This window comes from Hyla sarda, chromosome 2 (genome assembly GCF_029499605.1).
Source record: "Hyla sarda isolate aHylSar1 chromosome 2, aHylSar1.hap1, whole genome shotgun sequence".
In the NCBI taxonomy this organism is placed as follows: Eukaryota; Metazoa; Chordata; class Amphibia; order Anura; family Hylidae; genus Hyla; species Hyla sarda.
Window position 1 is genome coordinate 218,356,549 of NC_079190.1, and position 27,810 is coordinate 218,384,358.

The following is a 27,810-nucleotide window of genomic DNA, read 5'->3' on the forward strand; positions in this document are numbered from 1 at the left end:
GATAGCTATAAAGTTTCCTCTTGGTTAGTTATTAAAATATTGTTGTGCCATTTTTCTGATACCTTGAGCTATGTTATTGTGGCATTTTTATTTTAGTAAATTTATATTTGTTAATACTGGGGACAAATGGAAATGTTGGGCCCTGGGATTAATGTGAATTTTACTTGCCATATACCACCTACTAAAACATGGTTGTAGACCAAGAACAATGCTTTATGGTAATTGTATTGCCTAATGGCAGTGACATCTTACAACAGGATAATGTGCTCTGTTACACTGTAAAAATTGTTCAAGCAGGATCTGAGGAACATGACAGAGTTTAATGTGTTGGCTTGTTCTCCAAATTTCCAACACCACAATCAGATCTGTGGGGAAAAAAAAGTCCTATTCATGTAGGGCCAACCTTTCAAACTACAGGACATCTATATATATAAAGGAGGCCACATAATCAGCCTATGAATATATATAGGAAGTGCAAATGGCATATGACAATAGACACAATGCAAGTAATATACTTCTTTATTATAACACAATATATTATCTGTGGTACAATTATTATACTTCAGGACGGTGATGAGATGTCAAACAATAAAAATGTTAGTCAATGTTAAAAAAATAACACAAGTAGTACTTCTACATAAGAGAGGTATGTACAGACTCCATGCCCTTATTAACAGTGGTCACCATACATTAACAGTCTCACTGGGGAACATTTACCAAAACCTGTGCAGAGAAAAAGTTGACCAGTTGCCTATAGCAACCAATTAGATTTCTTCTTTAATTTCAGGAGACCTCGTTAAAAATTAGTGAAGCCATCTGATTGGTTGCTATAGGCAACTGCTCCACTTTTCCTCTGCACAGGTTTTGCTAACTCTTCCCAATAATCTAAAATAACAGTCACTCAGCAGGGGCCAGTTTTCAGCTAAAACTATTACAAATAAATTGCTGCTTGGATAATGGTTTATAAGTTTTTTCAACAGGATTTTTGCTGTACTCCATTAGAGTGTGTTCACCATCCTCTTGATTTTATTCATATATATAAATGTATATTTCGACTGCCTCACCACCGAGATACCACCTATCTGTTCCTCTGTCTGAGGAAACACCCCCATATGTGTTTTATGTTTTTATATAAAAATTTTGGGCATATTGAAATAAAAGTTATATCTTTATGAATGATGACTGTTGGTGGAGTTTACTTATATAGGTTTTTTACACAACTATTGAATACAAAGTCGGGAACAGATAATAAATGGATGACACATATTAAAGACTTTTCTCTGACTCCTGGCTTAGTATTCAATTATTACAATTAAAAACCTGAATGTGTGAACGCATTTAGGATAGGTCTGTGATCAAGGGCTGTAGCTTAGATTCATTGTCTACTGGGCATCCAACTGTCTAGAAATCCATCTCATTTATCATTAGTGTTAATGGCTGTACCTCCATCTTCCCCATGCTTCCTGCTGCAGCTACGCTTGTTCAGATTGGCTGCTGTCACTAAGCACAAACAACCATTAGCTCAATAGAAAATGCAATGGTAGAATAACTATAAGGCAGTGTTCATATGTTGTATGCTACAGTTCCATCAGGGTTTTGCTGCAGTCTTACCATGGATTTAAAAACTGCACCAAAACCATCGCATTCTTACAGTGATGACACAACGGCAACAAAACTGCAACCAGGGCTGGCGTTAAGGTGGGGCAAATCGGGCAATTGCCCAGGGCCCTCATCCCCCAGGAGGTCTCCTGCAGGCTGCTCAGTGTCAGATCCAGGGGGGGGGGGGGGGGCAACGGGGCAATTGTCTTTTTAGGACTCAAGGATGTCCCAGTTACCTTTCTGCGGCCCCACGTTAACTTTAAAAATGCAGGGGCTGCCAGGAGGTAGCGCATGCAGGGATGTCACTGATGTCCCGTGCGCCCATAGGAGCGGAGCAGCGAGCATGTGCGCATGGTAAGTTACCAGCGGCACGTCATCTTCAGTGCTCCGACCACCGCTCCTCTGGTGGACGGAGCACTGAAGTGGGGAAGTACACAGACATACAGCCTCCCGCCATACACTGTATATGGCAGAAGGCTGTATGTCTATGGGGGAACTAAGCTGCCAGCCTAATGTGGGGGAACTGTACTGCCAACCTAATGTGGGGGGAACAATACTGCAAGCCTAATGTGGGGGAACTATACTGCCAGCCTAATGTGGAGGAACTACAACCTAATGTGGGGGGACTATACTGCCAACCTACTGTGGGGGAACTACAACCTAATGTGGGGGAACTATACTGCCAACCTAATGTGGGGGCACTATACTGCCACAGCGCAGCTTCACATCACCGGCTATCTTGGACATGTCAATTAGGTGTCAATTGACTCCTAAAGTTTATTAATAGCAAATATATATGGCATCACAAAATATAGAACAGGGTTTAAAAAACAGTGTTTAGATTTTTCAAAATTACAACTCCCAGCATGCCCGGACAGGATATGGATGTCTGGGCATGCTGGGAGTTGTAGATTTTAAACAGCTGGCACACACTGTTTGGGAAACACAGAAAATAATATATGTATATATATATATATTTTCCTCATGTGTTTTCCAAACAGTGTGTTGCCTGCTGTTTCAAAACTACAACTCCCAGCATGCCCAGACATCCATATCCTGTCCGGGCATGCTGGGAGTTGTAATTTTGCACTGATATGTGTCTCAGTGTTCATCAAACAATGTTCTGCAAGCTTTTTGTAAAACTACAGCTCCCAGCATGCCCTCACAGTTTAGCAGCAGCTGGCGTGACACAGTTTTGAAAACACTGATAGATAATTATAAATAAAAAATATATATATACATAGAGAGAGAGAGATACGTACATTAGTGTTTACATACAAGTGTTTTAGAGAGTGTCTCTAGTTGTTGCAAAACTACAACTCCCAGCATAGCCGGACAGCAAATGCTTTCAATACAATGTTTGGAAAACACTGGTAAATATGTGTGTGTGCATATATAAATGCATATAGTGATGTATAAATATTTATTAAATTATTATTACATCAACACAATTATACTCATGTTTCTCCAAATAAATAAAGATCTGTGTGTGTGTATTAGTATGCAATTGCCATAAAGGTTTACTCTTGGATATAAATACGTACATGTCTCTATGTTTTTGGGGACAGTGGGAGGATGATGGGAGTGTGGTTAGGCTTCTTTCACACTGTGACGGCCACCGGGGGAGCCCGGTGAAATAGCGGGATAAAAATTACTGCTTGTTCCGTCTTTCTCCTTAATCCCATCTAAAAATAACGGTGCCCTGCGGCCCCCATAATAGTAAATGGGAGCTGCCGGGACCCGTTGTTGCCCATTGCTCCTAGTCACAAGAAGAGGTGTTAATGGCCGTTCTCAATGGGTAGCAATGGCAGTGTGTAAGGGGCCTTAGTGTGAGGATGATGGGAGTGAGAAAACTGGCAGGATGATGGAAGTCAGGCAGGTGGGAGGATCAGAGGCCGCATCAGCACACACAGTAGCCAGTAATACAGAGCAGGGAGGTGGAGGCAAGAAATGTATATTGAAGAGCCGGTTAGGAAATGTCTGGAGACCTGAGGGGAGGAGTGGACACAAATTTGACTGGGGCAAATGGAACTCCATCACACTACCCTCACCACCTTCGGATCAGACGCGATGGTGGTGGTTCCCTCTGCCCCAAAGAGCAGTGGCTGCTTGTAGTGGTGATTGTAGCAGACATGCTGTGTCATACCACGCACTGGTTCAGAACCTCAATATTACGCCATTTTGTAAAAGTTGGGGGAATCTGTTTCTACGCAGTGCACCTTTTGGTAAAGACTACACATTATCTCTATTTTGTAGGTCCATACAGTTACAATACCCAGTTTATATATATATTTTTTTACTACTTTTGTTTTTGTACAAAAATGAGTATGCTTAAAATTGTACTATTCTGATCCCTATAACTCTTATTTTTCTGTATATGGGGATGTATGAGGGTCATTTATTGTGCTGTTATTTTTTTAGTTTTTATCGGTACCATTTTTGTTTTCATGGGACTTTTCAATTGCTTTTTAGATATTTTTTATGTTATTTGAAGTGACCAAAAATGTGCAACTCTGGTTAGTGCACTATTATGCCTTTTGTGGCCCCACTTTTAATTTTGCCCAGGGCCACGCTAAGCCTAAAACCGACCCTGACTGCAACATGTCAATACAGCCTTAATATCAAGCAATAAGGGACCCTATTAGACAGGATATTTATTGGACAAACAGTGGCCCTGTGAAAAAGGACTAGCAATCATTCAATGAACGACCAAATGTTCGTTTTTGGGCAGACGTCTTTTTTTTGTTGGCAGGTTAAAAATTCTTCTTCTTCAGCTGTACATCTCCTGTAATAGGGGATATGTGGACAACAAATAATGGGAGCATAGGACGCATGAATGATTCAATGATTCAATGATTGTTTGTTGGGCTCTGCCAACACAATAATTATCCCATTTGGTGCCTGTGTAGGGTACGAGGTGGGCACAACTAAAAGAATCATTATGCAAAACAAACATGTCTTATAAAGGGGTAGCCTGGAGATCTGCTTTAATAACATCCTGTATGTACACAATGAATTTCTAGTTGCCATGTGTTCAAAAAAGTATAATACAGTTGTCTTGAAACATGTTAGAATAATTTTATTAAGATCCATATAAAGCACCAATTTCTATTATAATGTTCAGTTTGCATAATATATAAATCAACTAAACCATTTGCAGGGTCTGTAGCCAGGAAATAGCCTGGCTTTCTTTATACTAGCTTCAAACTGTATTGTCGTTCCAGAATAATATCCCCAATTTTCAGAAAAAAAAACTAAAATATGACAATAGTTCAAATATGAAAATATTAAAACATTAACAGTTCCTCATCATTTCTTTATAAATAACAAAGATATACTGTAAGTGAAATGTATGTGTAAATTATAAAAAGGTGAACTCACCTTGGAAATATGGGTCCACCTACGGGAGAACATTTAAGTTACAGAACATTTTGGATTGCTATTGTTTTTTAGCTCGTCCATTAGTAATTATTAGCACTGCATTAGACTAGACAGTTTTATTTTTTATGTATAAAGTACCAACATATCTATCACATTCAGGGCTGGTGTAAGGATTTTTGCCACCCTCGGCAAAAGCTTATTTTGCCACCCCTTGACTCCACCCATTGGCCCACGCCCCATCTTACTACTGGGATGGCATACTGTATAACTGTATTCTTGCGGCAGGCAGAGCACCCCACATCAAGAGGGCACTCTAGGCGGCTGAGGCAGAGCTGGCCCTGATCACATGCTCTATTCGGTAGCTGCAGTGTATTCAAGATACAATAAGTTGTTACAAACAGGCGCCAAACTTTCGAGATTCCAGATCTGCTTTGATGCTTTGCACTCTATAACTTTGCAGGTCCCTGACGGGAATCATAACTTGCTGACCAGTGTAACATACAAAATGTTATGAGTTATGAATGTACTGCAGGTGCAAAGAAGAAATAGCCCTTCTTGTAGCAAAAGTAAACATTTCTATACAATTAAATCTGACAAAGAACAACCAAAAACATATCTCCCTGCACTGGGACAGGTAATGTGCAAGTTCCTTCTAGCCAATACAACAGAGTAAAATCATTGCACTCAGCAGCAAACATGGTTTTCCAAAATAGTTCCTGTACAGTACTTTTTACATATATATATGTTGAAATTAATAAAATATGTATATCATTCTATAGCAGTGGAGAAGCCAGGAACTCTGGAACTACAACACTGTAAAAGGAGTGTGGCTAAAACAAAGGGAAAGAAAAATCTTTTGGTTTTATAATCATAAATAAAGACATTCATAGGTCAAGCAATCTTCAAGCTACACTGACTGCATCCTGCAGAAGCAAAGATGGAGATGAGGCACATTGTTCTTTGTTTTTCCTGTATATATACAGTACACATACATTGACACATACATGCAAAACAGACACATTTAACACAAAAAAGTGTACCTGTTGCCCACATACATTGGACACACTATTAGCCCATAGAGTATTAATGATGCTACCGAGACAGGAGGCACAAAATGTATCATGCTTCAGGATGTCTCTATTTTCTAGCATGCTGATAACCTGCTCCAAGGTGCATAGGCCGCAGGTACAGTACAAAGTAGACAGTCGCTATTTATTAATCTCATTCCTCAGATATACTGTAAACATTTTCTTCAAAAAGCTGTTTGCGTTGTTGATCAACCACAAGTTTTGGTTCATGATGGTCATGAGAGTAAAAGTTTGTGCAACAAAGAAAAGCCAGGGATATAGCAGCAGGCAAAGTTCATCTGGGCATGCAAGTTCTCATGACGTTCCATCATCCTCCTCAACGTCTGGCAGTTCTGTGTCTTTCAGCACTTCTCCACTTGCTTGCTTTCTGAATAAATGACATAATGACATTATAGATCACTATCTTCAATTAATTACAAAAACACCATTCAAAAAGAAAAATATGTGTATATATAAACACACACACATACAATGAATTTGGAGAGTCTCCTAACTCTTCTTTCAACTTTTTCCCATTTTTTTCCTTCCAATCGATCTGCACCCAATTCCTCATAATGAAAATTTTAGAATTAGTTTGCACATTTATTAAAAAAGAAAAAGTTCAAACTTTACATGGACATAAGTATTCGGATCCTTTGCTATGACACATGAATTTTTTTTAATATAGTTCTGGATCCTCCCACTTCTCTTGATAATCTCTGAGATGTTTCTACACCTTGGTTGGAGTCACCTGTGGTAAATTCAGGTGATTGGACAGGATTTGTAAGCACACACCCCTGTCTACAGTATATATGGTCTCACAGTTGACAATGTATATCAGAGCAAACACATGGAGGGGAAACAGGATTGTGTGAAAGCACAGATCTGAAATAGAGTACTAAACAATTACTGCTGCACTGAATGTCCCCAAGAGCACAGTCACCTACATAATTCTTAAATGGAAGTGTGGAATATCCAGGGCTCTTCCTAGAGTTGGCCTCCCAAAAAACTAAGTAATTAGGGGAGAAGGGCAGGGGTCAAGTCCTGGGAACAAAGTGTGGGAACTCAATATTTCCACTTAAGGGCTGGTCATGCAGAGCTCTTGCTAATAGGAACAGGCTTCATGCTGTGGAAAAAGTGCAAGAAGTTACCACGCATTCTTGCAGGACTCGAGCCCTGGAGAAGGGCCTTGGTAAGAGATGACCAAGAACCCAATGATCACTATTCCTGTTCTCCAAGGATTGGGTGTGCATATGGAAAAAACTTCCAGAAGGTCAACCATTACTGAAATGTTCAACCAGTCTTGGCTTTCTGGGGAGTTCCAGAAAGAAGTCTCTCCTCAGTAAAAGACACATGAAAGCCCATCTAGAGTGGTAAAAAAGAACCATTTTGGCCTCAATTCTAAGAGTCATGTTTTGAGGTAACAATGCCCCTGCCCAGTGCTATTCCTACATTGAAGTTTAGTGTGGCAGCATCATGCAGTGAGGGTATATTTAAGTGTCTGGGACAGGGAAACTGGTCAGAGTTAAGGGAAGGCCACGGAAGAAAATGATTGAAAGTGCATTGGACCACAGACTGGGCCGAAGATTTACCTTCCAACAAGACAATGACCCTTAGCAATTTTGTAAATATCACAGAGTGGCCCAGTCAGAGCCCTGACTTGAACTCAACCGAATATCTCTGGGAAGACATGAAAATAATTGCCCATCGGTCCACTCCCCATTCAAACTGACAAAGTTTTTAGAACCAGCAGCATGTTGATTTATGAAGTAGATTTTACTCATGAGACATCATGTGAAAGGATAAATCTGCAACAAATCCACAGTATTTCTGCAGCAATTATAAATTCCACCCCAAAATATGTACTTAATGTATATTCATGGACGTTCCACTGTGTGAACATACCCTAAGAAAACAACATTTTGCTTATGCAGAATACCTTCTCTGTAGAAACAGAACTACAGTATATTGGTTAATACGGGCATAGGCTAGTAGTACTCCCAGCACATTTAAAATAGTATATTTCCTCATTAATTATCCCAAGACTAATTTGGGGCATTCCCATCACGCACTATTTTAACCCCTTAAGGACCAAGCATTTTTCTGTTTTTACACTTTCGTTTTTTCCTTCTTACCTTTTAAAAATCATAGCCCTTTCAATTTTGCACCTAAAAATCCATATGAGGGCTTATTTTTTGCGCCATCAATTCTACTTTGGAATGACATCAGTCATTTTACACAAACATTTATGGCGAAACGGAAAAAAAAATCATTGTGCGACACAATTGAAGAAAAAACACCATTTTGTAAATTTTGGGGGCTTCTGTTTCTAGGCAGTACATTTTTCGGTAAAAATGACACCTTATCATTATTCTGTAGGTCCATACGATTAAAATGATACCCTACTTATATAGGTTTGATTTCGTCGTACTTCTGGAAAAAATCATAACTACATACAGGAAAATTTATACATTTAAAATTGTCCTTTTCTGACCCATATAACTTTTTTATTTTTCCACGTACAGGGTGGTTTGAGGGCTAATTTTTTGCGCCGTGATCTGAAGTTTTAATCAGTACCATTTTTATTTTGATTGGACTTCTTGATCGCTTTTTATTCTTTTTTTTTATGGTATGAAAAGTGACCAAAAATACGCTATTTTGGACTTTGGAATTTTTTTGCGTGTACGCCATTGAACGTGTGGTTTAATTAATGATATATTTTTATAGTTCAGACATTTACGCACGCGGCGATACCACATTTGTTTATTTTTATTATGGTTACATATTTTTAATATGGAATTTGGGAAAAGGGGGGTGAGTTAAACTTTTAATAAGGAAGGGGTTAATGTGTGTGTTTTTAAACTTTTTTTAAACTTTTTATTTTTTTACACTTTTAGTCCCCTTAGGGGACTTTTAGTAGAAATCATTAGATTCCTCATACAGATCATTGTGGTTTCATAAAACCACAATGATCTGCGTGCTCTACGCTCGATTGATAAAGCCTGGACCTGCCAGGCTTTATCATTCAGAGCACCGGAGCCGCCGCAGCAGGAGAGGTAAGCCCTCAGGCTACCTCAGTAGTGGATCGCTCCCTCACGATCGCGCTGCGGGGGGGGGGGGGGGGGGGGCGATACACCCCACTGGACCACCAGGGACTTAATACAGGCACCTTTAGACGCCGCTGTCAACTTTGACAGCGGCGATCTAAAGGGTTGATCGCCGCATGTCTGCTATTAACGCTGGCCCCCAGCTACAGGAATCAGCTGGGGGCTGGCCGGTATGACGTGGGCTCAAGTCGGGAGCCCGCGTCATACCCTGGTAACGGCCATTGGACGAGTATAGACGTCCATGGTCGTTATCGGGTTAATAGTAAAAACAACACATAAAACTATTTAAATAAATCAGCAACTTCTCCTCAAGGTTACCTATACCATAGACTCATCTTCTGCAGTATTATATTCAGTAGTCATACCTCAAGTGACACATTCTTGACATAAAATGAGAAAGAGAATCTTGGCTTGAGGACTGAAAAGTGATCTATCCTGTTATATGTGTTTCGAGAGTGAGGCCAAGTGAACCTCAGTGGATTTTTGTTGTTTTATTAGACAATCTTTACATTTTTCCTATAAAGTGCTTGGATACTTATATAAGGTAGAAGACACTCCACTTTACATCTGTTATCACCTCATAACTAATTTTGTGAGGAAAACTAGACTTGATCTCCACCTAATGTCAATAATTTCAGCAACATTTTTCTGCAGTCATGACAGATGTCCTTGGCATAATGTAGACATGTGCTGGAACATCGGAACACTATACTTCCAAAAGACAGTCTGTTAAAAGTTAAACAGTGATATAAATTGTACAGGTAACTTGCCGGTACACTTTAGACAAATGTTTCCCAAGGACACTGTCTTCTTCCTGCTTCTGAGACAAGAGCTTCCAGCATGACCTGCATTAAGCTCTTGTTTTGGAGGCAGGAAGGAAACAGAAGCATCAGTGGACTGGAAAGAGATCAATAGGAGCTACAGCTGGACCAGCAGAAGATTGGGAGTAGGTAAATATAGCGTATTTTTTGTTTTGCTACATCCCCAGCCTATGTAAAAATTTCTGCTCACGCAAAAAAAAAAAAAAAACCTTTAAAACATCCAACTCCAATAGTTTATCAGTCAACCATATCATGTTTATCATGTGTCTCAACTTTCTTCAGATAGCAAAAATCTGATGAAAAGACTGGGAGTATTGGCTTTTAACTTTCCTAATCTGCCACCAAAAACAGCCAAACATGCTCAGCCAAACATGGATAGATAGTACAGTAAGGAGGAATAACGGTAGGATAAACTAGTATTTGATACACAGCTTTCTCAAGTGCATGAACAGCTGTAGTCACACTTTTTGATAAACTACTCTTGTGCATTTAATTTGTCTGGCTGCTAATTACTCTTATTATCACTGTGTTAGGCTGTGATCTCACACTGCAGGGTTTTTGGTTTTTTCTTGAATTTTTTTTAACTATGTTTAAAGCCTGCAGGGCTGCATTTATGAGAGGGGCGGAAGTAATTATTGCTCCCTGCACTTGGGGCTTATTGGGAACAGGTGGGGGCGTGTGTATATAACTCCCCCTCTCCTACAGGGGCGGAGCACGTGACGTTTGTGGAACCCTCCCAACCCTCCCTTATTTTATTCCTTCACCATAGGGCATGCCCTCTATAGGCGTGCACTCATTGCGCGGTTATGGCACAGCTCAGACCGCTATGCTAGGGTAGGATCTTGTATAGGTATGTAGGCAATCTTTCCTGTCACTAGTACATGTATGGAGCCCGAACACAAACTGCATATGTGACCTAAAATACAAACAGACATGCAACATTTGAACAATTATTAGAATCGTCTGTGTGTCTTTAGCAAATATCCACCAAAAACACATCTTATGTGTTTTCTTTGATCTAGATTGGTGAGTGTCTGATGTAGTAAAAAAGACACAACAAAACACAGTTTAACTGCAACACAGTCTAAGTACAAGGTTTTGTACTGATAAGATTTCTTCTTTTTTCTTGCTTGACTTTTTAATGTTGGTTTACATATGATATCTTTTGTGTTTGTCCACAGAAGGGAGCATACCAAATGTTATTTAGGCCCTGATATATAAAACATAATATTTGGAAAAATAAAGTGCATCCTTAGTTTTGTATGGGCATGGTCACATGCAGTGGATATGCTGCAGATTTCCCACAGCATTTCCACAGAAAATTCCACAAAAGAAAATCGTGCAGACTTTGGCATGGATTTGTTGCAGATTTTCATTACATATATGTAAAGAACAATTTGAAAACAATTTCAAAATCTGCAGATGTGCCTTTACTGTGTGCTCTGGAAAGGGAAAATAAATTTCCCAGTTAGTAGACAGTTAGCAGCACTGGAAGGGTTAATTTCATACAAAGAAGTTGCAAAAATGTTTTTGGTTCTGGCACAATGGAATGAGTGAGTCAGGGAATGGGAGAAGAGTAGGAGGAGAATAAGCAACTAGGTGGGGCATAGTGGATTATAATCTCGGGCATTGAGACAGAGAGGTCTCTTCTATCCTGAACAGGAGAGGCCCTACAATTTGGAGCTTCAACAATTATGAGAGGCTATGATGGATAAGTACATTAATCATATCGATTACATTTTAAAGGGGTATTCCGGTGAAAAACTTTTTTTTTTAAATCAACTGGTGCCAGAAAGTTAAACAGATTTGTAAATTACTTCTATTAAAAAATCTTAATCCTTCCTGTACTTATTAGCTGCTGTGCTATGGGGATTTCCTTTTACCCTGGACAGTTCCTAAAAATGGACAGAGATGTCAGCAGAGAGCACTGTGCTCGTAATTCAGCAGACAGCTTCGTGTTTCAAACGGAAAAGAATTTCCACTGTAGTATTCAGCAGCTAATAAGTACAGGAAGGATTAAGATTTTTTAACCCCTTAAGGACCGAGGGTTTTTCCGTTTTTGCATTTTCGTTTTTTGCTCCTTGCCTTTAAAAAATCATAACTCTTTCAATTTTGCACCTTAAAATCCATATGATGGCTTATTTTTTGCGCCACCAATTCTACTTTGTAATGACGTCAGTCATTTTGCCCAAAAATCTACGGTGAAACGGAAAAAAAAATCATTGTGCGACAAAATTGAAAAAAAAAAACGCCGTTTTGTAACTTTTGGGGGCTTCCGTTTCTACGTAGTACATTTATCGGTAAAAATTACACCCTATCCTAATGATCTGCGTGCTCTACGCTCGATTGATAAAGCCTGGACCTGCCAGGCTTTATCATTCAGAGCACCGGAGCCGCCGCAGCAGGAGAGGTAAGCCCTCAGGCTACCTCAGTAGTGGATCGCTCCCTCACGATCGCGCTGCGGGGGGGGGGGGGGGGGGGGCGATACACCCCACTGGACCACCAGGGACTTAATACAGGCACCTTTAGACGCCGCTGTCAACTTTGACAGCGGCGATCTAAAGGGTTGATCGCCGCATGTCTGCTATTAACGCTGGCCCCCAGCTACAGGAATCAGCTGGGGGCTGGCCGGTATGACGTGGGCTCAAGTCGGGAGCCCGCGTCATACCCTGGTAACGGCCATTGGACGAGTATAGACGTCCATGGTCGTTATCGGGTTAATAGTAAAAACAACACATAAAACTATTTAAATAAATCAGCAACTTCTCCTCAAGGTTACCTATACCATAGACTCATCTTCTGCAGTATTATATTCAGTAGTCATACCTCAAGTGACACATTCTTGACATAAAATGAGAAAGAGAATCTTGGCTTGAGGACTGAAAAGTGATCTATCCTGTTATATGTGTTTCGAGAGTGAGGCCAAGTGAACCTCAGTGGATTTTTGTTGTTTTATTAGACAATCTTTACATTTTTCCTATAAAGTGCTTGGATACTTATATAAGGTAGAAGACACTCCACTTTACATCTGTTATCACCTCATAACTAATTTTGTGAGGAAAACTAGACTTGATCTCCACCTAATGTCAATAATTTCAGCAACATTTTTCTGCAGTCATGACAGATGTCCTTGGCATAATGTAGACATGTGCTGGAACATCGGAACACTATACTTCCAAAAGACAGTCTGTTAAAAGTTAAACAGTGATATAAATTGTACAGGTAACTTGCCGGTACACTTTAGACAAATGTTTCCCAAGGACACTGTCTTCTTCCTGCTTCTGAGACAAGAGCTTCCAGCATGACCTGCATTAAGCTCTTGTTTTGGAGGCAGGAAGGAAACAGAAGCATCAGTGGACTGGAAAGAGATCAATAGGAGCTACAGCTGGACCAGCAGAAGATTGGGAGTAGGTAAATATAGCGTATTTTTTGTTTTGCTACATCCCCAGCCTATGTAAAAATTTCTGCTCACGCAAAAAAAAAAAAAAAACCTTTAAAACATCCAACTCCAATAGTTTATCAGTCAACCATATCATGTTTATCATGTGTCTCAACTTTCTTCAGATAGCAAAAATCTGATGAAAAGACTGGGAGTATTGGCTTTTAACTTTCCTAATCTGCCACCAAAAACAGCCAAACATGCTCAGCCAAACATGGATAGATAGTACAGTAAGGAGGAATAACGGTAGGATAAACTAGTATTTGATACACAGCTTTCTCAAGTGCATGAACAGCTGTAGTCACACTTTTTGATAAACTACTCTTGTGCATTTAATTTGTCTGGCTGCTAATTACTCTTATTATCACTGTGTTAGGCTGTGATCTCACACTGCAGGGTTTTTGGTTTTTTCTTGAATTTTTTTTAACTATGTTTAAAGCCTGCAGGGCTGCATTTATGAGAGGGGCGGAAGTAATTATTGCTCCCTGCACTTGGGGCTTATTGGGAACAGGTGGGGGCGTGTGTATATAACTCCCCCTCTCCTACAGGGGCGGAGCACGTGACGTTTGTGGAACCCTCCCAACCCTCCCTTATTTTATTCCTTCACCATAGGGCATGCCCTCTATAGGCGTGCACTCATTGCGCGGTTATGGCACAGCTCAGACCGCTATGCTAGGGTAGGATCTTGTATAGGTATGTAGGCAATCTTTCCTGTCACTAGTACATGTATGGAGCCCGAACACAAACTGCATATGTGACCTAAAATACAAACAGACATGCAACATTTGAACAATTATTAGAATCGTCTGTGTGTCTTTAGCAAATATCCACCAAAAACACATCTTATGTGTTTTCTTTGATCTAGATTGGTGAGTGTCTGATGTAGTAAAAAAGACACAACAAAACACAGTTTAACTGCAACACAGTCTAAGTACAAGGTTTTGTACTGATAAGATTTCTTCTTTTTTCTTGCTTGACTTTTTAATGTTGGTTTACATATGATATCTTTTGTGTTTGTCCACAGAAGGGAGCATACCAAATGTTATTTAGGCCCTGATATATAAAACATAATATTTGGAAAAATAAAGTGCATCCTTAGTTTTGTATGGGCATGGTCACATGCAGTGGATATGCTGCAGATTTCCCACAGCATTTCCACAGAAAATTCCACAAAAGAAAATCGTGCAGACTTTGGCATGGATTTGTTGCAGATTTTCATTACATATATGTAAAGAACAATTTGAAAACAATTTCAAAATCTGCAGATGTGCCTTTACTGTGTGCTCTGGAAAGGGAAAATAAATTTCCCAGTTAGTAGACAGTTAGCAGCACTGGAAGGGTTAATTTCATACAAAGAAGTTGCAAAAATGTTTTTGGTTCTGGCACAATGGAATGAGTGAGTCAGGGAATGGGAGAAGAGTAGGAGGAGAATAAGCAACTAGGTGGGGCATAGTGGATTATAATCTCGGGCATTGAGACAGAGAGGTCTCTTCTATCCTGAACAGGAGAGGCCCTACAATTTGGAGCTTCAACAATTATGAGAGGCTATGATGGATAAGTACATTAATCATATCGATTACATTTTAAAGGGGTATTCCGGTGAAAAACTTTTTTTTTTAAATCAACTGGTGCCAGAAAGTTAAACAGATTTGTAAATTACTTCTATTAAAAAATCTTAATCCTTCCTGTACTTATTAGCTGCTGTGCTATGGGGATTTCCTTTTACCCTGGACAGTTCCTAAAAATGGACAGAGATGTCAGCAGAGAGCACTGTGCTCGTAATTCAGCAGACAGCTTCGTGTTTCAAACGGAAAAGAATTTCCACTGTAGTATTCAGCAGCTAATAAGTACAGGAAGGATTAAGATTTTTTAACCCCTTAAGGACCGAGGGTTTTTCCGTTTTTGCATTTTCGTTTTTTGCTCCTTGCCTTTAAAAAATCATAACTCTTTCAATTTTGCACCTTAAAATCCATATGATGGCTTATTTTTTGCGCCACCAATTCTACTTTGTAATGACGTCAGTCATTTTGCCCAAAAATCTACGGTGAAACGGAAAAAAAAATCATTGTGCGACAAAATTGAAAAAAAAAACGCCGTTTTGTAACTTTTGGGGGCTTCCGTTTCTACGTAGTACATTTATCGGTAAAAATTACACCCTATCTTTATTCTGTAGGTGCATACGATTAAAATGATACCCTACTTATATAGGTTTGATTTTGTCGGACTTCTGGAAAAAATCATAACTACATGCAGGAAAATTAATAAGTTTAAAATTGTCATCTTCTGACCCCTATAACTTTTTTATTTTTCCGTGTATGGGGCGGTATGAGGGCTCATTTTTTGCGTCGTGATCTGAAGTTTTTAATGGTACCATTTTTGCATTGATAGGACTTATTGATCGCTTTTTATTCATTTTTAAATGATCTAAAAAGTGACCAAAAATGCACTATTTTGGACTTTGGAATTTTTTTGCGCGCACGCCATTGACCGAGCGGTTTAATTATTGATCTATTTTTATAATTCGTACATTTCCGCACGCGGTGATACCATATATGTTTATTTTTATTTACACTGTGTTTTTTTTTTATTGGAAAAGGGGGGTGATTCAAACTTTTAATAGGGGAGGAGTTAAATGATCTTTATTCACTTTTTTTTTGCAGTGTTATAGGTCCCATAGGGACCTATAACACTGCACACACTGATCTTCTATGCTGATCACTGGTTTCTCATAAGAAACCAGTGATCAACGATTCTGCCGCATGACTGCTCATGCCTGGATCTCAGGCACTGAGCAGTCATTCGGCGATTGGACAGCAAGGAGGCAGGTAGGGGCCCTCCCGCTGTCCTGTCAGCTGTTCGGGATGCCGCGATTAGCCGCGGCTATCCCGAACAGCCCGACTGAGCTAGCCGGCCACTTTCGGTTTCAGCTGCGCGCTTTTAGAGGTGGGTCCCGGCTTCACTATGACGCCGGGCCCGCCGTGATATGACGCGGGGTTACTGTGTAACCCCGCGTTGTATCAGGAGAGCAGGACCAAGGGCGTACCTGTACTCCCTTGGTCCTTAAGGGGTTAATAGAAGTAATTTACAAATCTGTTTAACTTTCTGCCACCAGTTGATTTAAAAAAAAAAAAAAAAAAAAGGTTTTCACCAGAGTACCCCTTTAATGATACCTCTATCACTCGGGTGGATCCATGCTAGTCTGCTAAAGATAGAGCATGTACCATGGCATTGATGCTTATATGTATATTTTAGTTTAGCTATAAATGAATGATATGTTCTTATTAAACATTATTAACTGTCATATTTCCCAAGCAATTGTTAATTTGGTGGAGGTTATCTCCTAGTTTCAAAATTTGCTTCCAAAATACCTGTTACAATAATTTTATAATTTTACAAAACTTATCAGTGTTTCACAAACGCATTTAGGTTCTATTAATTCAGCCTGTGCTTCCTGCATGCGTTCCACATGTTCAGCAGCCATTTTAGACTTTAACAAAGGAGCACATGGTCGGGGGTCATCTGTGTTTCCGTTACTGCAGTCTCTTATTCCCAAAACCGCAGCAATTGGTGTAGTTGGCAGGATTACAAAAATTGAAAGGAGCACATGGTTGAGGGCCATCTTTATTTTTGGTATTGCGTACCCTCACTACAAAAACCACAACACATAGCATAGTCGCAGCATTACAACACTGTGGATATGCTGCTTTTCTGAAGCACAATTTGCAACACTATAGATTTATTGCAGGTTTTGACTTTGAATTAAAGGAGTACTCTAGTCCAGAGTATTCCTGCTCCGTTCTGCCCGGGCTGCAAAATAAATGAAAATGAACCATCACTCACCTCCCTGGGTTCCCGCGGAGCGCCACTACAGCTGTTCGGTCCTCCGGTCCATCCTCTTCATACTTCCGGGTGTAACGAAGCGTCACATGGCGCTCAGCCTATCGCTGGCCACCGCAATGTTCAGCCTCGGCCGACGATAGGCTGAGCACCATGTGACACTTTGTTACACCAGGAAGTATGAAGGAGATGGACCGGAGGACCGAACAGCTGTAGTGACGCTCCGCGGGAACCCAGGGAGGTGAGTGATGGTTCATTTTCATTTATTTTGCAGCCCGGGCAGAACGGAGCAGGAATACTCTGGACTAGAGTTCTCCTTTAATGGGGAAAATCTACAGTTTCAGACACCAAAATTACCATGCCACGGATTCCATTTTCACACAGAAGTCAATTTCTACATGGACTTCCAGATGATAGTTTCCCACATTGCATGCTTGAATTTTTATTTATTTAATCAACGTCTCTAAATTCTGCAGCGAATACACCATATGTAAACTGCTTTTGTGTGCATATGATAGTGCCTCTGTAACTGATTATAAATAATATATAGCTCTACATCATTTTATGCTATACACATTATTGAGTGATATTGATAGAACCTACAGCATCAATATCTTTTACTTGTCACGCAGGTGAAACATCTCAGACCAGGCAAGAAAAGCTAAGTTTAATAAACATATTTGGTTATTATTATTTCATAAAGTTTAGGTGTCAGTGACATGAAAGGCAAACTAAGCAAAACAAGGATATAAAGCAGAAATAACATTGTTATAGAATGCTGGATACACTGAGCTTTCACTACTCTACTTATCAAAGAGAGAAAAGAAACATGAAATGTCCGCTTGAATGAGGATCTGTATGGAGAAAATTGATCTGATTAGCTGAAAATGATAGACGGGATACAGGATGCTAGCAGCAGGTTGACTGGGTTATAAAGCTGGTGGAGCAATAGCCTGGGGATGTGTTAAGTTGCACAAGGCTGGTTAATATTAGGTAACACAAACTGTTTCTATTTCGTTTATAACCCCCAATAACACAAAAGCAAAAACTTTTCAGCATTGGTAACATAGCCACATGTAGGAAGGGCCAGCACGTTTTGGAAAGGAGAGGGCAAGTAAAAGATTGGTTAATTTGGATTTCAGGTATTAATCTATACGCACAGTGGTGAGGACTGAAGACACACTCAACACGTCAGTGTAACCAAAGGGGGCAGAATACAGAAATTACCTTAAGTAGGGATTCAATTTTAAAGATGATTTTAACTGGCACCTGTTCCAAGATGATACAATGATACAGAAAGAAAAGAAATAAACAATAAAAACCTTTTTTTTGCAAATAAAAGAAGCAAAGCAATTTAATGATAGTTTATGAAATGTAAAATCGTGCTATAAATAAATTGATCTAAATATAAGATTGCAAGTTAATAATATCCACTTGCATCTTGTTAGGGGAACATGTCATTGCAATCATTACATAGGATGAAAAATGAAAGCCAACAGCTGGACACATTAGCTAAAAAAAAAGGATATATTTATGGAAAACATTTACAATAATGATCATGTTGTGCTGGTCATAACATTACAGCATTGTGCAAGTTTTGAGAAGCATACAGTATTGTAGATACTTCTGAGCACTATAGATACAGATGACAATCCAGCGTTGCTGCCATGGAAACAATCAGTATTACCAAGCGCCCCACCAATATATATGTGAAGAATCACATATCATAACAATTTGTGATGCATTTTTTAATTATAGTACATTAAGCTATCTACCAACTGGAAAAGAAGATCAGAATTATAAGTAAGATCTACAAATTCCATTTATGTAGTAATGGAAAGTGCTGAGAGTGCTTTGCAATAACAAGTGGCAAACATTCTACCTTTTCTGCTTCCATGTGACTCTGCAATACAAAATGTAGCAAATAAACCATTCACATCTTGTTTTTGCTTTAGGTCACCAGTATACATCAGGATACCATATAAAAAAGGTATGCCGACACATACTGTGGCATATGCATGGTTGGATGACTGACTTTAATGGGCCGAGCATAGTCTACTAGTCACTACATTTGGTCTATTTTCTTAATGTATATTTTTCTCTCATTTGCAGGACTCATAAGCATGACAGAGAAATCTTCTGAGCCGCAACATAGAAAATAAACCTAATGTAGTCATGAGTAGACTACATAAGCTCTATTAGCATCAATAGGCTAGTCATTGGCACACCACGCATATTGTGGCATACCTTCTTGACAGCAACCCAATGTATACCGGTAAGAGAGCAAAAACGAGAGAAGAATAGAAGCTTAGGCAACATAGGTGTTACTTCAAATGAAATTGGTCAGCTGCAGTTCATGTTCCAAACTGCTGACACCGTTAGATAGTTGTTAGGGCAAAAAAAAAAAAGACAAATGGCACATTTTACACAACTGTTTATACTTCCATAATGTAGAAAAATGCGTTATTCTCTGAGGTCAAGTGTCAAAGAGGCATCCCTAAGCCTCTAAAGTGCTAAAGGCTGGAATGTCTCCTCGCTCCACTTACTATCCCCTCTCCCTGCTTGATATAAAGTTATATAGATTCAGAGTTCTCTTCTTAAATCTTGTAACTGTGCACAATAGAGCTCTACACAGGACTGTTTTCTTAATCTTGCTCCCGCTGGATTTCTAACCATTACCACCGCTCCCGCAGTGTGTGTCTAAACTAACACGCTCCCACAGTTTGTCACAGCTTTTAGAGATAGCCACCCCTATGCAATTTCATAACCCCCATGCCATTTCATCACCCCCTTGTGCAATTTTATTAGCCCCCTATAGTATTTCAGAGGTTTTCAGGATTTAGCAGGACCCGCTGTATGTTCTGTGACTGCTTTTTCAAGATAAAAACCACCCGCTTCCTGGAAGTTTTATATCGTGTCCTGTGGGAACCATGTGATCCCAATGAAGTCCTCTAATGCACAGTGTGGTAATGAGACAGGGCTTCTTGGCCTTCTCCAGCCTGCAGAACTTCAGGTACTTGTTCATGCCTCTTTGTCACTTGGCACTAGAGAATAAAAGCATGTTGTGGAAGCCCAGACAGATATATGAAAGGTACCCTGTGTCTCCTTACCCTAACAGCTATCTAACAGTGTCAACAGCTTGGAACATGAATTGCAGCTGACAGATTCCTTTTAAAGAGACAGAGTCACACAGAAATTCTAACAAACATAGACATTATACAATGGCTCTATGCTTAGTTTAGAATGCATGTAGAATATTCATCTATGCATTTGGCAGATTTCTACACGGGCAACTAAAAGAATAGCCTATGGGAGTAGCTTTAGCACATCACAATTTAAGAAAAAAAGAACAATCATGGCATATCATAAAGTGAGCATTACACTGGTATAACAAGGGATTTAGTAGTAGAATAATTAGGTACATGAATCCAACAGTTGGGGAATATGGCTAACTGGCCCCCGTGTATCAACGTGCTGCATAAACTATAATATATGTATCAGGAACAACTAAACAGACATGCAAGACATTTCTTTTACTATATGCCACCTAATTGCTATTATAAACATACACCAATAAATTTCTTAGATCTTTACCCCAACTGCTTATGTCAAACTTTTATTGGGAAACTGGAAAAGTACGATACGGAATAACCCGTGCTTGGGTAGCAGTTTGACTACAACGGGAGCATTGGAAACCTGGGCCTATATAAACAGCCCTAAGCTCCACTCAACCATGTTATTAACAAGTACTAACTAATGTTGGTGGTTTAAATGTAATGGCTATTAAGGTGTTAGGAGCAGCCCATAATCGCACACTACTGATCTGGTCTATAGAAAAGGCTTCAGCCATGAGAAATGTACACAGTGGAATGAGTCCTGACAACCTGAGTTAAAGGGGTACTCTGGTAGAAAAAAATGTTTTTAACCCCTTAAGGACCGGGGTTTTTTCCGTTTTTGCATTTTCGTTTTTTGCTCCTTGCCTTTAAAAAATCATAACTCTTTCAATTTTGCACCTAAAAATCCATATGATGGCTTATTTTTTGCGCCACCAATTCTACTTTGTAATGACGTCAGTCATTTTGCCCAAAAATCTACGGTGAAACGGGCAAAAAAAATCATTGTGCGACAAAATTGAAAAAAAACCCGCTGTTTTGTAACTTTTGGGGGCTTCCGTTTTTTGCGCGCACGCCATTGACCGAGCGGTTTAATTAATTATATATTTTTATAATTCGGACATTTCCGCACGCGGTGATACCACATATGTTTATTTTTATTTACACTGTTTTTTTTTATTGGAAAAGGGGGGTGATTCAAACTTTTAATAGGGGAGGAGTTAAATGATCTTTATTCACTTTTTTTTCCACTTTTTTTTTGCAGTGTTATAGGTCCCATAGGGACCTATAACACTGCACACACTGATCTCCTATGCTGATCACTGGTTTCTCATAAGAAACCAGGGATCAACAATTCTGCCGCATGACTGCTCATGCCTGGATCTCAGGCACTGAGCAGTCATTCGGCGATTGGACAGCGAGGAGGCAGGAAGGGGCCCTCCCGCTGTCCTGTCAGCTGTTCGGGATTCCGCGATTAGCCGCGGCTATCCCGAACAGGCCGACTGAGCTAGCCGGGAACTTTCACTTTCACTTTTAGCCGCGGCTAAGCGCGCGGCTAAAGGGTTAATAGCTATTAGAGGCGGGTCTCGGCTTCGCTATGACGCCGGGCCCGCCGTGATATGACGCGGGGTTACAGTGTAACCCCGCGTTATATCAGAAGAGCAGGACCAAGGACGTACCGGTACGTCCTTGGTCCTTAAGGGGTTAAATCAACTGGTGCCAGAAAGTTATACAGATTTGTAAATGACTTCTATTTAAAAATCTTTATTCTTCCAGTACTTTTCAGCTGCTGTATATTACAGAGGAAGTTCTTTTCTTTTTGAATTTCTTTTCTGTCTGACCACAGTGCTCTCTGCTGAAACCTTTGTCCATGTCAGGAACTGTCCACAGCAGGATAGGTTTGCTATGGGGATTTTCCACTTTTCTGGACAGTTCCTGAAATGGAAAATGCACTGTGGTCAGACAGAAAGGAAATCCAAAAAAGAAAAGAACTTCCTGAGGAGCATACAGTAGCTAATAAGTACTGGAAGGATTACGATTTTTTAATAGAAGTAATTTACAAATCTGTTTAACTTTCTGTCACCAGTTGATTTAAAAAAAAATAAAAAATACATGTTTCCCACCGGAGTACCCCTTTAACCCCTTAAGGACCCAGCCATTTTACACCTCAGGACCCGGCCATTTTTTGCAATTCTGACCACTGTCACTTTAAACATTAATAACTCTGGAATGCTTTTAGTTATCATTCTGATTCCGAGATTGTTTTTTCGTGACATATTCTACTTTAACATAGTGGTAAAATTTTGTGGTAACTTGCATCCTTTCTTGGTGAAAAATCCCAACATTTTATGAAAAATTTGAAAATTTTGCATTTTTTTAACTTTGAAGCTCTCTGCTTGTAAGGAAAATGGATATTCCAAATAATTTTTTTTTTATTCACATATACAATATGTCTATTTTATGTTTGCATCATAAAATTTACGTGTTTTTACTTTTGGAAGACACCAGAGGGCTTCAAAGTTCAGCAGCAATTTTCCAATTTTTCACAAAATTTCCAAACTCACAATTTTTCATGGACCAGTTCAGGTTTGAAGTGGATTTGAAGGGTCTTCATATTAGAAATACCCCACAAATTACCCCATTATAAAAACTGCACCCCCCAGAGTATTCAAAATGACATTCAGTCCGCGTTTTAACCCTTTAGGTGTTTCACAGGAATAACAGCAAAGTGAAGGAGAAAATTCACAATCTCCATTTTTTACACTCGCATGTTCTTGTAGACCCAATTTTTGAATTTTTACAAGGGGAAAAAGGAGAAAATGTATACTTATATTTGTAGCCCAATTTCTCTCGAGTAAGCACATACCTCATATGTCTATGTAAAGTGTTCGGCGGGCGCAGTAGAGGGCTCAGAAGCGAAGGAGCGACAAGGGGATTTTGAGAGTACGTTTTTTTGAAATGGTTTTTGGGAGGCATGTTGCATTTAGGAAGCCCCTATGGTGCCAGAACAGCAAAAATCCCCCACATGGCATACCATTTTGGAAACTAGACCCCTTGAGGTACGTAACAAGGAATAAAGTGAGCCTTAATACCCCACAGGGGTTTCACGACTTTTGCATATGTAAAAAAATAAAAATAAAATTTCACTAAAATGTGTGTTTCCCCCCAAATTTCACATTTTTGCAAGGGTTAATAGCAGAAAATACCCCCCAAACATTGTAACCCCATCTCTTCTGAGTATGAAGGTACCCCATAAGTTGACCTGAGGTGTACTATGAGTGAACTACAATGCTCAGAAGAGAAGGAGTCATATTTGGCTTTTTGAGAGCAAATTTTGCTCGGGGGCATGTTGCATTTAGGAAGCCCCTATGGTGCCAGAACAGCAAAAATCCCCCACATGGCATACCATTTTGGAAACTAGACCCCTTGTGGAACGTAACAAGAAATAAAGTGAGCCTTAATACCCCACAGGGGTTTCACGACTTTTGCATACGTAAAAAAAAAATTAAAAAAAATCACTAAAATGTGTGTTTCCCCCCAAATTTCACATTTTTACAAGGGTTAATAGCAGAAAATACCCCCCAAAATTTGTAACCACATCTCTTCTGAGTATGGAGGTACCCCATAAGTTGACCTGAAGTGCACTACGGGCGAACTACAATGCTCAGAAGAGAAGGAGTCATATTTGGCTTTTTGAGAGCAAATTTTGCTTGGGGGGCATGTCGCATTTAGGAAGCCCATATGGTGCCAGGACAGCAAAATAACCCCCACATGGCATACCATTTTGGAAACTAGACCCCTTGAGGAACGTAACAAGGCATAAAATGAGCATTTACCCCCCACTGGTGTCTGTCAAATCTTTGGAACAGTGGTCTGTACAACATTTTTAATTTGCACAGCCCACTGTTCCAAAGATCTGTCAGACACCAGTGGGGTGTAAATTCTCACTGCACCCCTCATTACATTCTGTGAGGGGTCTAGTTTCCGAAATGGGGTCACATGTGGGGTTTTGTTTTTTTTGCGTTTGTCAAAACCGCTGTAACAATCAGCCACCCCTGTGCAAATCACCTCAAATGTACATGGTGCACTCTCCCTTCTGGGCCTTGTTGTGCGCCCCCAGAGCACTTTGTGCCCACATATGGGGTATCTCCGTAGTCGGGAGAAATTGTGTTACAAATTTTGTGGGGCTTTTTTCCCCTTTACCTCTTGTCAAAATGAAAAGTATAGGGCAACACCAGCATGTTAGTGTAAAAAGTTAATTTTTTTTACACTAACATGCTGGTGTAGACCCCAACTTCACCTTTTCATAAGGGGTGAAAGGAGAAAAAGACCCCCAAGATTTGTAAGGCAATTTCTCCCGAGTACGGCGATACCCCATATGTCACCCTAAACTGTTGCCCTGAAATACGACAGGGCTCCAAAGTGAGAGCGCCATTTGCATTTGAGGCCTGAATTAGGGATTTGCATAGGGGTGGACATAGGGGTATTCTACGCCAGTGATTCCCAAACAGGGTGCCTCCAGCTGTTGTAAAACTCCCAGCATGCCTGGACAGTCAACGGCTGTCTGGCAATACTGGGAATTGTTGTTTTGCAACAGCTGGAGGCTCCATTTTGGAAAGAGTGGCGTACCAGACGTTTTTCATTTTTATTGGGGAGGGAGGGGGGCTGTGTAGGGGTATGTGTATATGTAGTGTTTTTTACTTTTTATTTTATTTTGTGGTAGTGTAGTGTAGTGTTTTTAGGGTACAGTCACACGGGCGGGGGGATTACAGCGAGTTTGAGCTGCCGCGCAAAATTTGCTGCATCGCAAACTTGCAGCCTGATACTCACTGTAAGCCCCCTGCCCATGTGAATGTACCCTGTACATTCACAGGGGGGGGACCTCCAGCTGTTGCAAAACTACAACTCCCAGCATGCCTGAGAATGTTTGGGAGTTGTGGTTTTGCAACAGCTGGAGGCACACGGGTTGGGAAACACTGAGTTAGGAAACAATGTTTCTCAACCAGTGTGCCTCCAGCTGTTGCAAAACCACAACTCCCAAACATTCTCAGGCATGCTGGGAGTAGTAGTTCGGCAACATCTTTAGAGCCAGATGTTGCCGAACTACAACTCCCAGCATGCTTGGAGTTGTAGTTTTGCAACATCTGGAGGACTACAGTTTGCAGACCACTAATACAGTGGTTCCCAATCTGTGCCCTTCCAGATGTTGCAAAACTACAACTCCCAGTATGCCAAAACTGTCCAGGCATGCTGGGAGTTGTAGTTCTGCAACATCTGAAGGGCCAGATGTTACAGAACTACAACTCCCAGCATGCCTGGACAGTAAGGGCATGCTGAGGATGTGTAGTTTTGCAACATCTGGAAGGGCACAGTGGTCTCCAAACTGTGTACCTCCAGATGTTGCAAAACTGCAACTCCCAGCATGCCCAGACGCCAAGGGCTGTCTGGGCATGCTGGGAGTTGTAGTTTACAGGGTCCTATTACAGCAATGCATGTCGCTTTACGGCGACGTGCATTAGTGTAAAGGGCCCGACCGCGGCTGAAGATCTACTCACCTGTCGCCGCCGCCGCCGTCTTCATCGTCTGGATCCGGGTCTTCAGGGACGAGGTAAGTACCGGGGCCGGTCCCCAGCACTCCCCCGTCCCCCGCCGCGTCCTCCGGTCTTCCTCCCGTCCTCTCCGGACTTTCAGGGGCCGGGCAGGACGGGAGGAAGTAACCGCCCCCCCTCCTGCGATTGGTCGGTTAACTAACCGACAGATCGCAGGGGATCGGAGGAGGTGGCAGGCTTGCCACCTCGCTCCGATACTCCAGCATGGTCCTGGCTGTCTGCGACAGCCGGGATCATGCGAAATTACCGGGCGGTCGGGTCCCAGAGACCCGATCAGCCCGGTATCGCCGCAGATCGCAAGGGCGATTTCCCTTGCGATTTGCGGCGATCGCCGACATGGGGGGCCTACATGGCCCCCCTCGGCGTTTGCCCTGGATGCCTGCTGAAGGATTTCAGCAGGCATCCAGTTCCGATCTCTGCCCGGCGAGCGGCAGAGACCGGAAAACGCCATGACGTATGCATACGTCATGGGTCCTTAAGACCCAGGGTGTGAAGACGTATGCATACGTCATGGGTCCTGAACAGGTTAAAGGCTGACTTGAAGCAAAAGAAAGCATTAGTTATAGTCTCTCTTAATCCACTTTGTTATAGGTCTTGGGAAGTTTTAATTTCCTTTCTTTTTCTTATTGGGCCCAGACATAAAGACATAGAGATTGTCCTGAAAAATGGGAAGAGACAGCACTTGGGTGATGTTTAATATGGAAGTCACTCTGGACCCGAAGAAACCTTAAAGTGACTTTGTCAGTACAAAAACCCATCGCTTAGCATTCCACACATTTCTAGGGGTTTAAATGGTTGATTGCACAGGTATTCAAGCACCAATGGTGTGACACCAGAGTCACTAGACTAAAAACCTTGGGTCAGAGACCTGCAAATGTGGTCACCATTCTAAAAATCCTCTGCTGTAGGCAGCATTAGTAAACAGACCTGTAGAGTGGCTCAGCACATTAATGAGGGCTTCTGGGAATCACATGGATTCTAAAGGGAACCTGTCAACATCCAGGCTGTCAGCTTAAGTCTCTGCAGGCAGGGCAAGCTGGCTGTCCTAAGACCTCAGACCCTTGCCAAGGGGAAGAATCAGATACTGACCTTTGATCATCTGAAACAAATGACAGGACAACTCTTTAGGTCAATGTGGTCTGAGGTGGATTTTCCACAAAGAAAAGCCTGTGTGAACCATCCCTTAAAAAGAGAATCTGTGGGCTGTCCCTAAAGCGTTACTGTCATTGGTAAGAAAATAAAAATGCTTAAATCAGTGTAGTCATGTGCCCTAAGACCTATATGCATAATAATATGCATGTGTTAATATGCAAAATACCTTTTGATCTATGTATATCTAGTAACATAGTTCATAAGGTCGAAAAAAGACCAGAGTCCATCAAGTTCAACCTATATCCCTAATGAGTCCCTACTGAGTTAATCCAGAGGAAGCCAAAAAAAAACCTCATACTAGAGGTAAAAATTCCTTCCCGACTCCAAATATGGCAGTCAGAATAAATCCCTCGATCAACCTTCTGTCCCTATAAATCTAGTATACATAACCAGCGATGTTATTATCCAAAAATGCATCCAGACCCCTCCCTTTTGAACTCCTTTACAGAGTTCACCATGACCACCTCCTCCCGGAGAGAATTCCAAAGTCTCACTGCTCTTACAGTAAAGAACCCCCGTCTGTGCTGGTGTAGAAACCTTCTTTCCTCTAAACGTAGAGGATGCCCCCTTGTTATAGATACAGTCCTGGGTATGGATCATGGGAGAGATCTCTGTACTGTCCCCTGATATATTTATACATAGTTATTAGGTCTCCCCTAAGCCTTCTTTTTTCTAAACTAAATAA

The 27,810-nt window shown here is 40.8% G+C and overlaps 1 protein-coding gene and 1 long non-coding RNA gene across 3 annotated transcripts in view; both read right to left on the bottom strand.

The window, feature by feature from the left end:
- Positions 1-501: 501 nt before the first annotated feature.
- LOC130355765 (uncharacterized) lies at positions 502-2,505 on the bottom strand. The gene is made up of 2 exons (XR_008888652.1): positions 2,287-2,505; positions 502-2,238 (listed from the first exon to the last, which is right to left on the bottom strand). It is a non-coding gene; the product is annotated as an uncharacterized LOC130355765 (long non-coding RNA).
- Positions 2,506-2,671: 166 nt separating this feature from the next.
- The window catches only part of CAMKK1 (calcium/calmodulin dependent protein kinase kinase 1), a 261,847-nt gene continuing 236,708 nt past the window's right edge, over positions 2,672-27,810 (bottom strand). The window contains exons 16-17 of one of the 2 annotated variants that reach the window (XM_056556397.1): positions 18,479-18,520; positions 2,672-6,435 (exon numbers count right to left, since the gene is read on the bottom strand). In XM_056556397.1, the coding sequence (XP_056412372.1) occupies positions 6,363-6,435; positions 18,479-18,520 (115 nt within the window). In that variant the 3' untranslated portion in view covers positions 2,672-6,362. The remainder of the gene's footprint in view (positions 6,436-18,478; positions 18,521-27,810) is intronic. The other variant, XM_056556398.1, reaches the window with a different exon arrangement.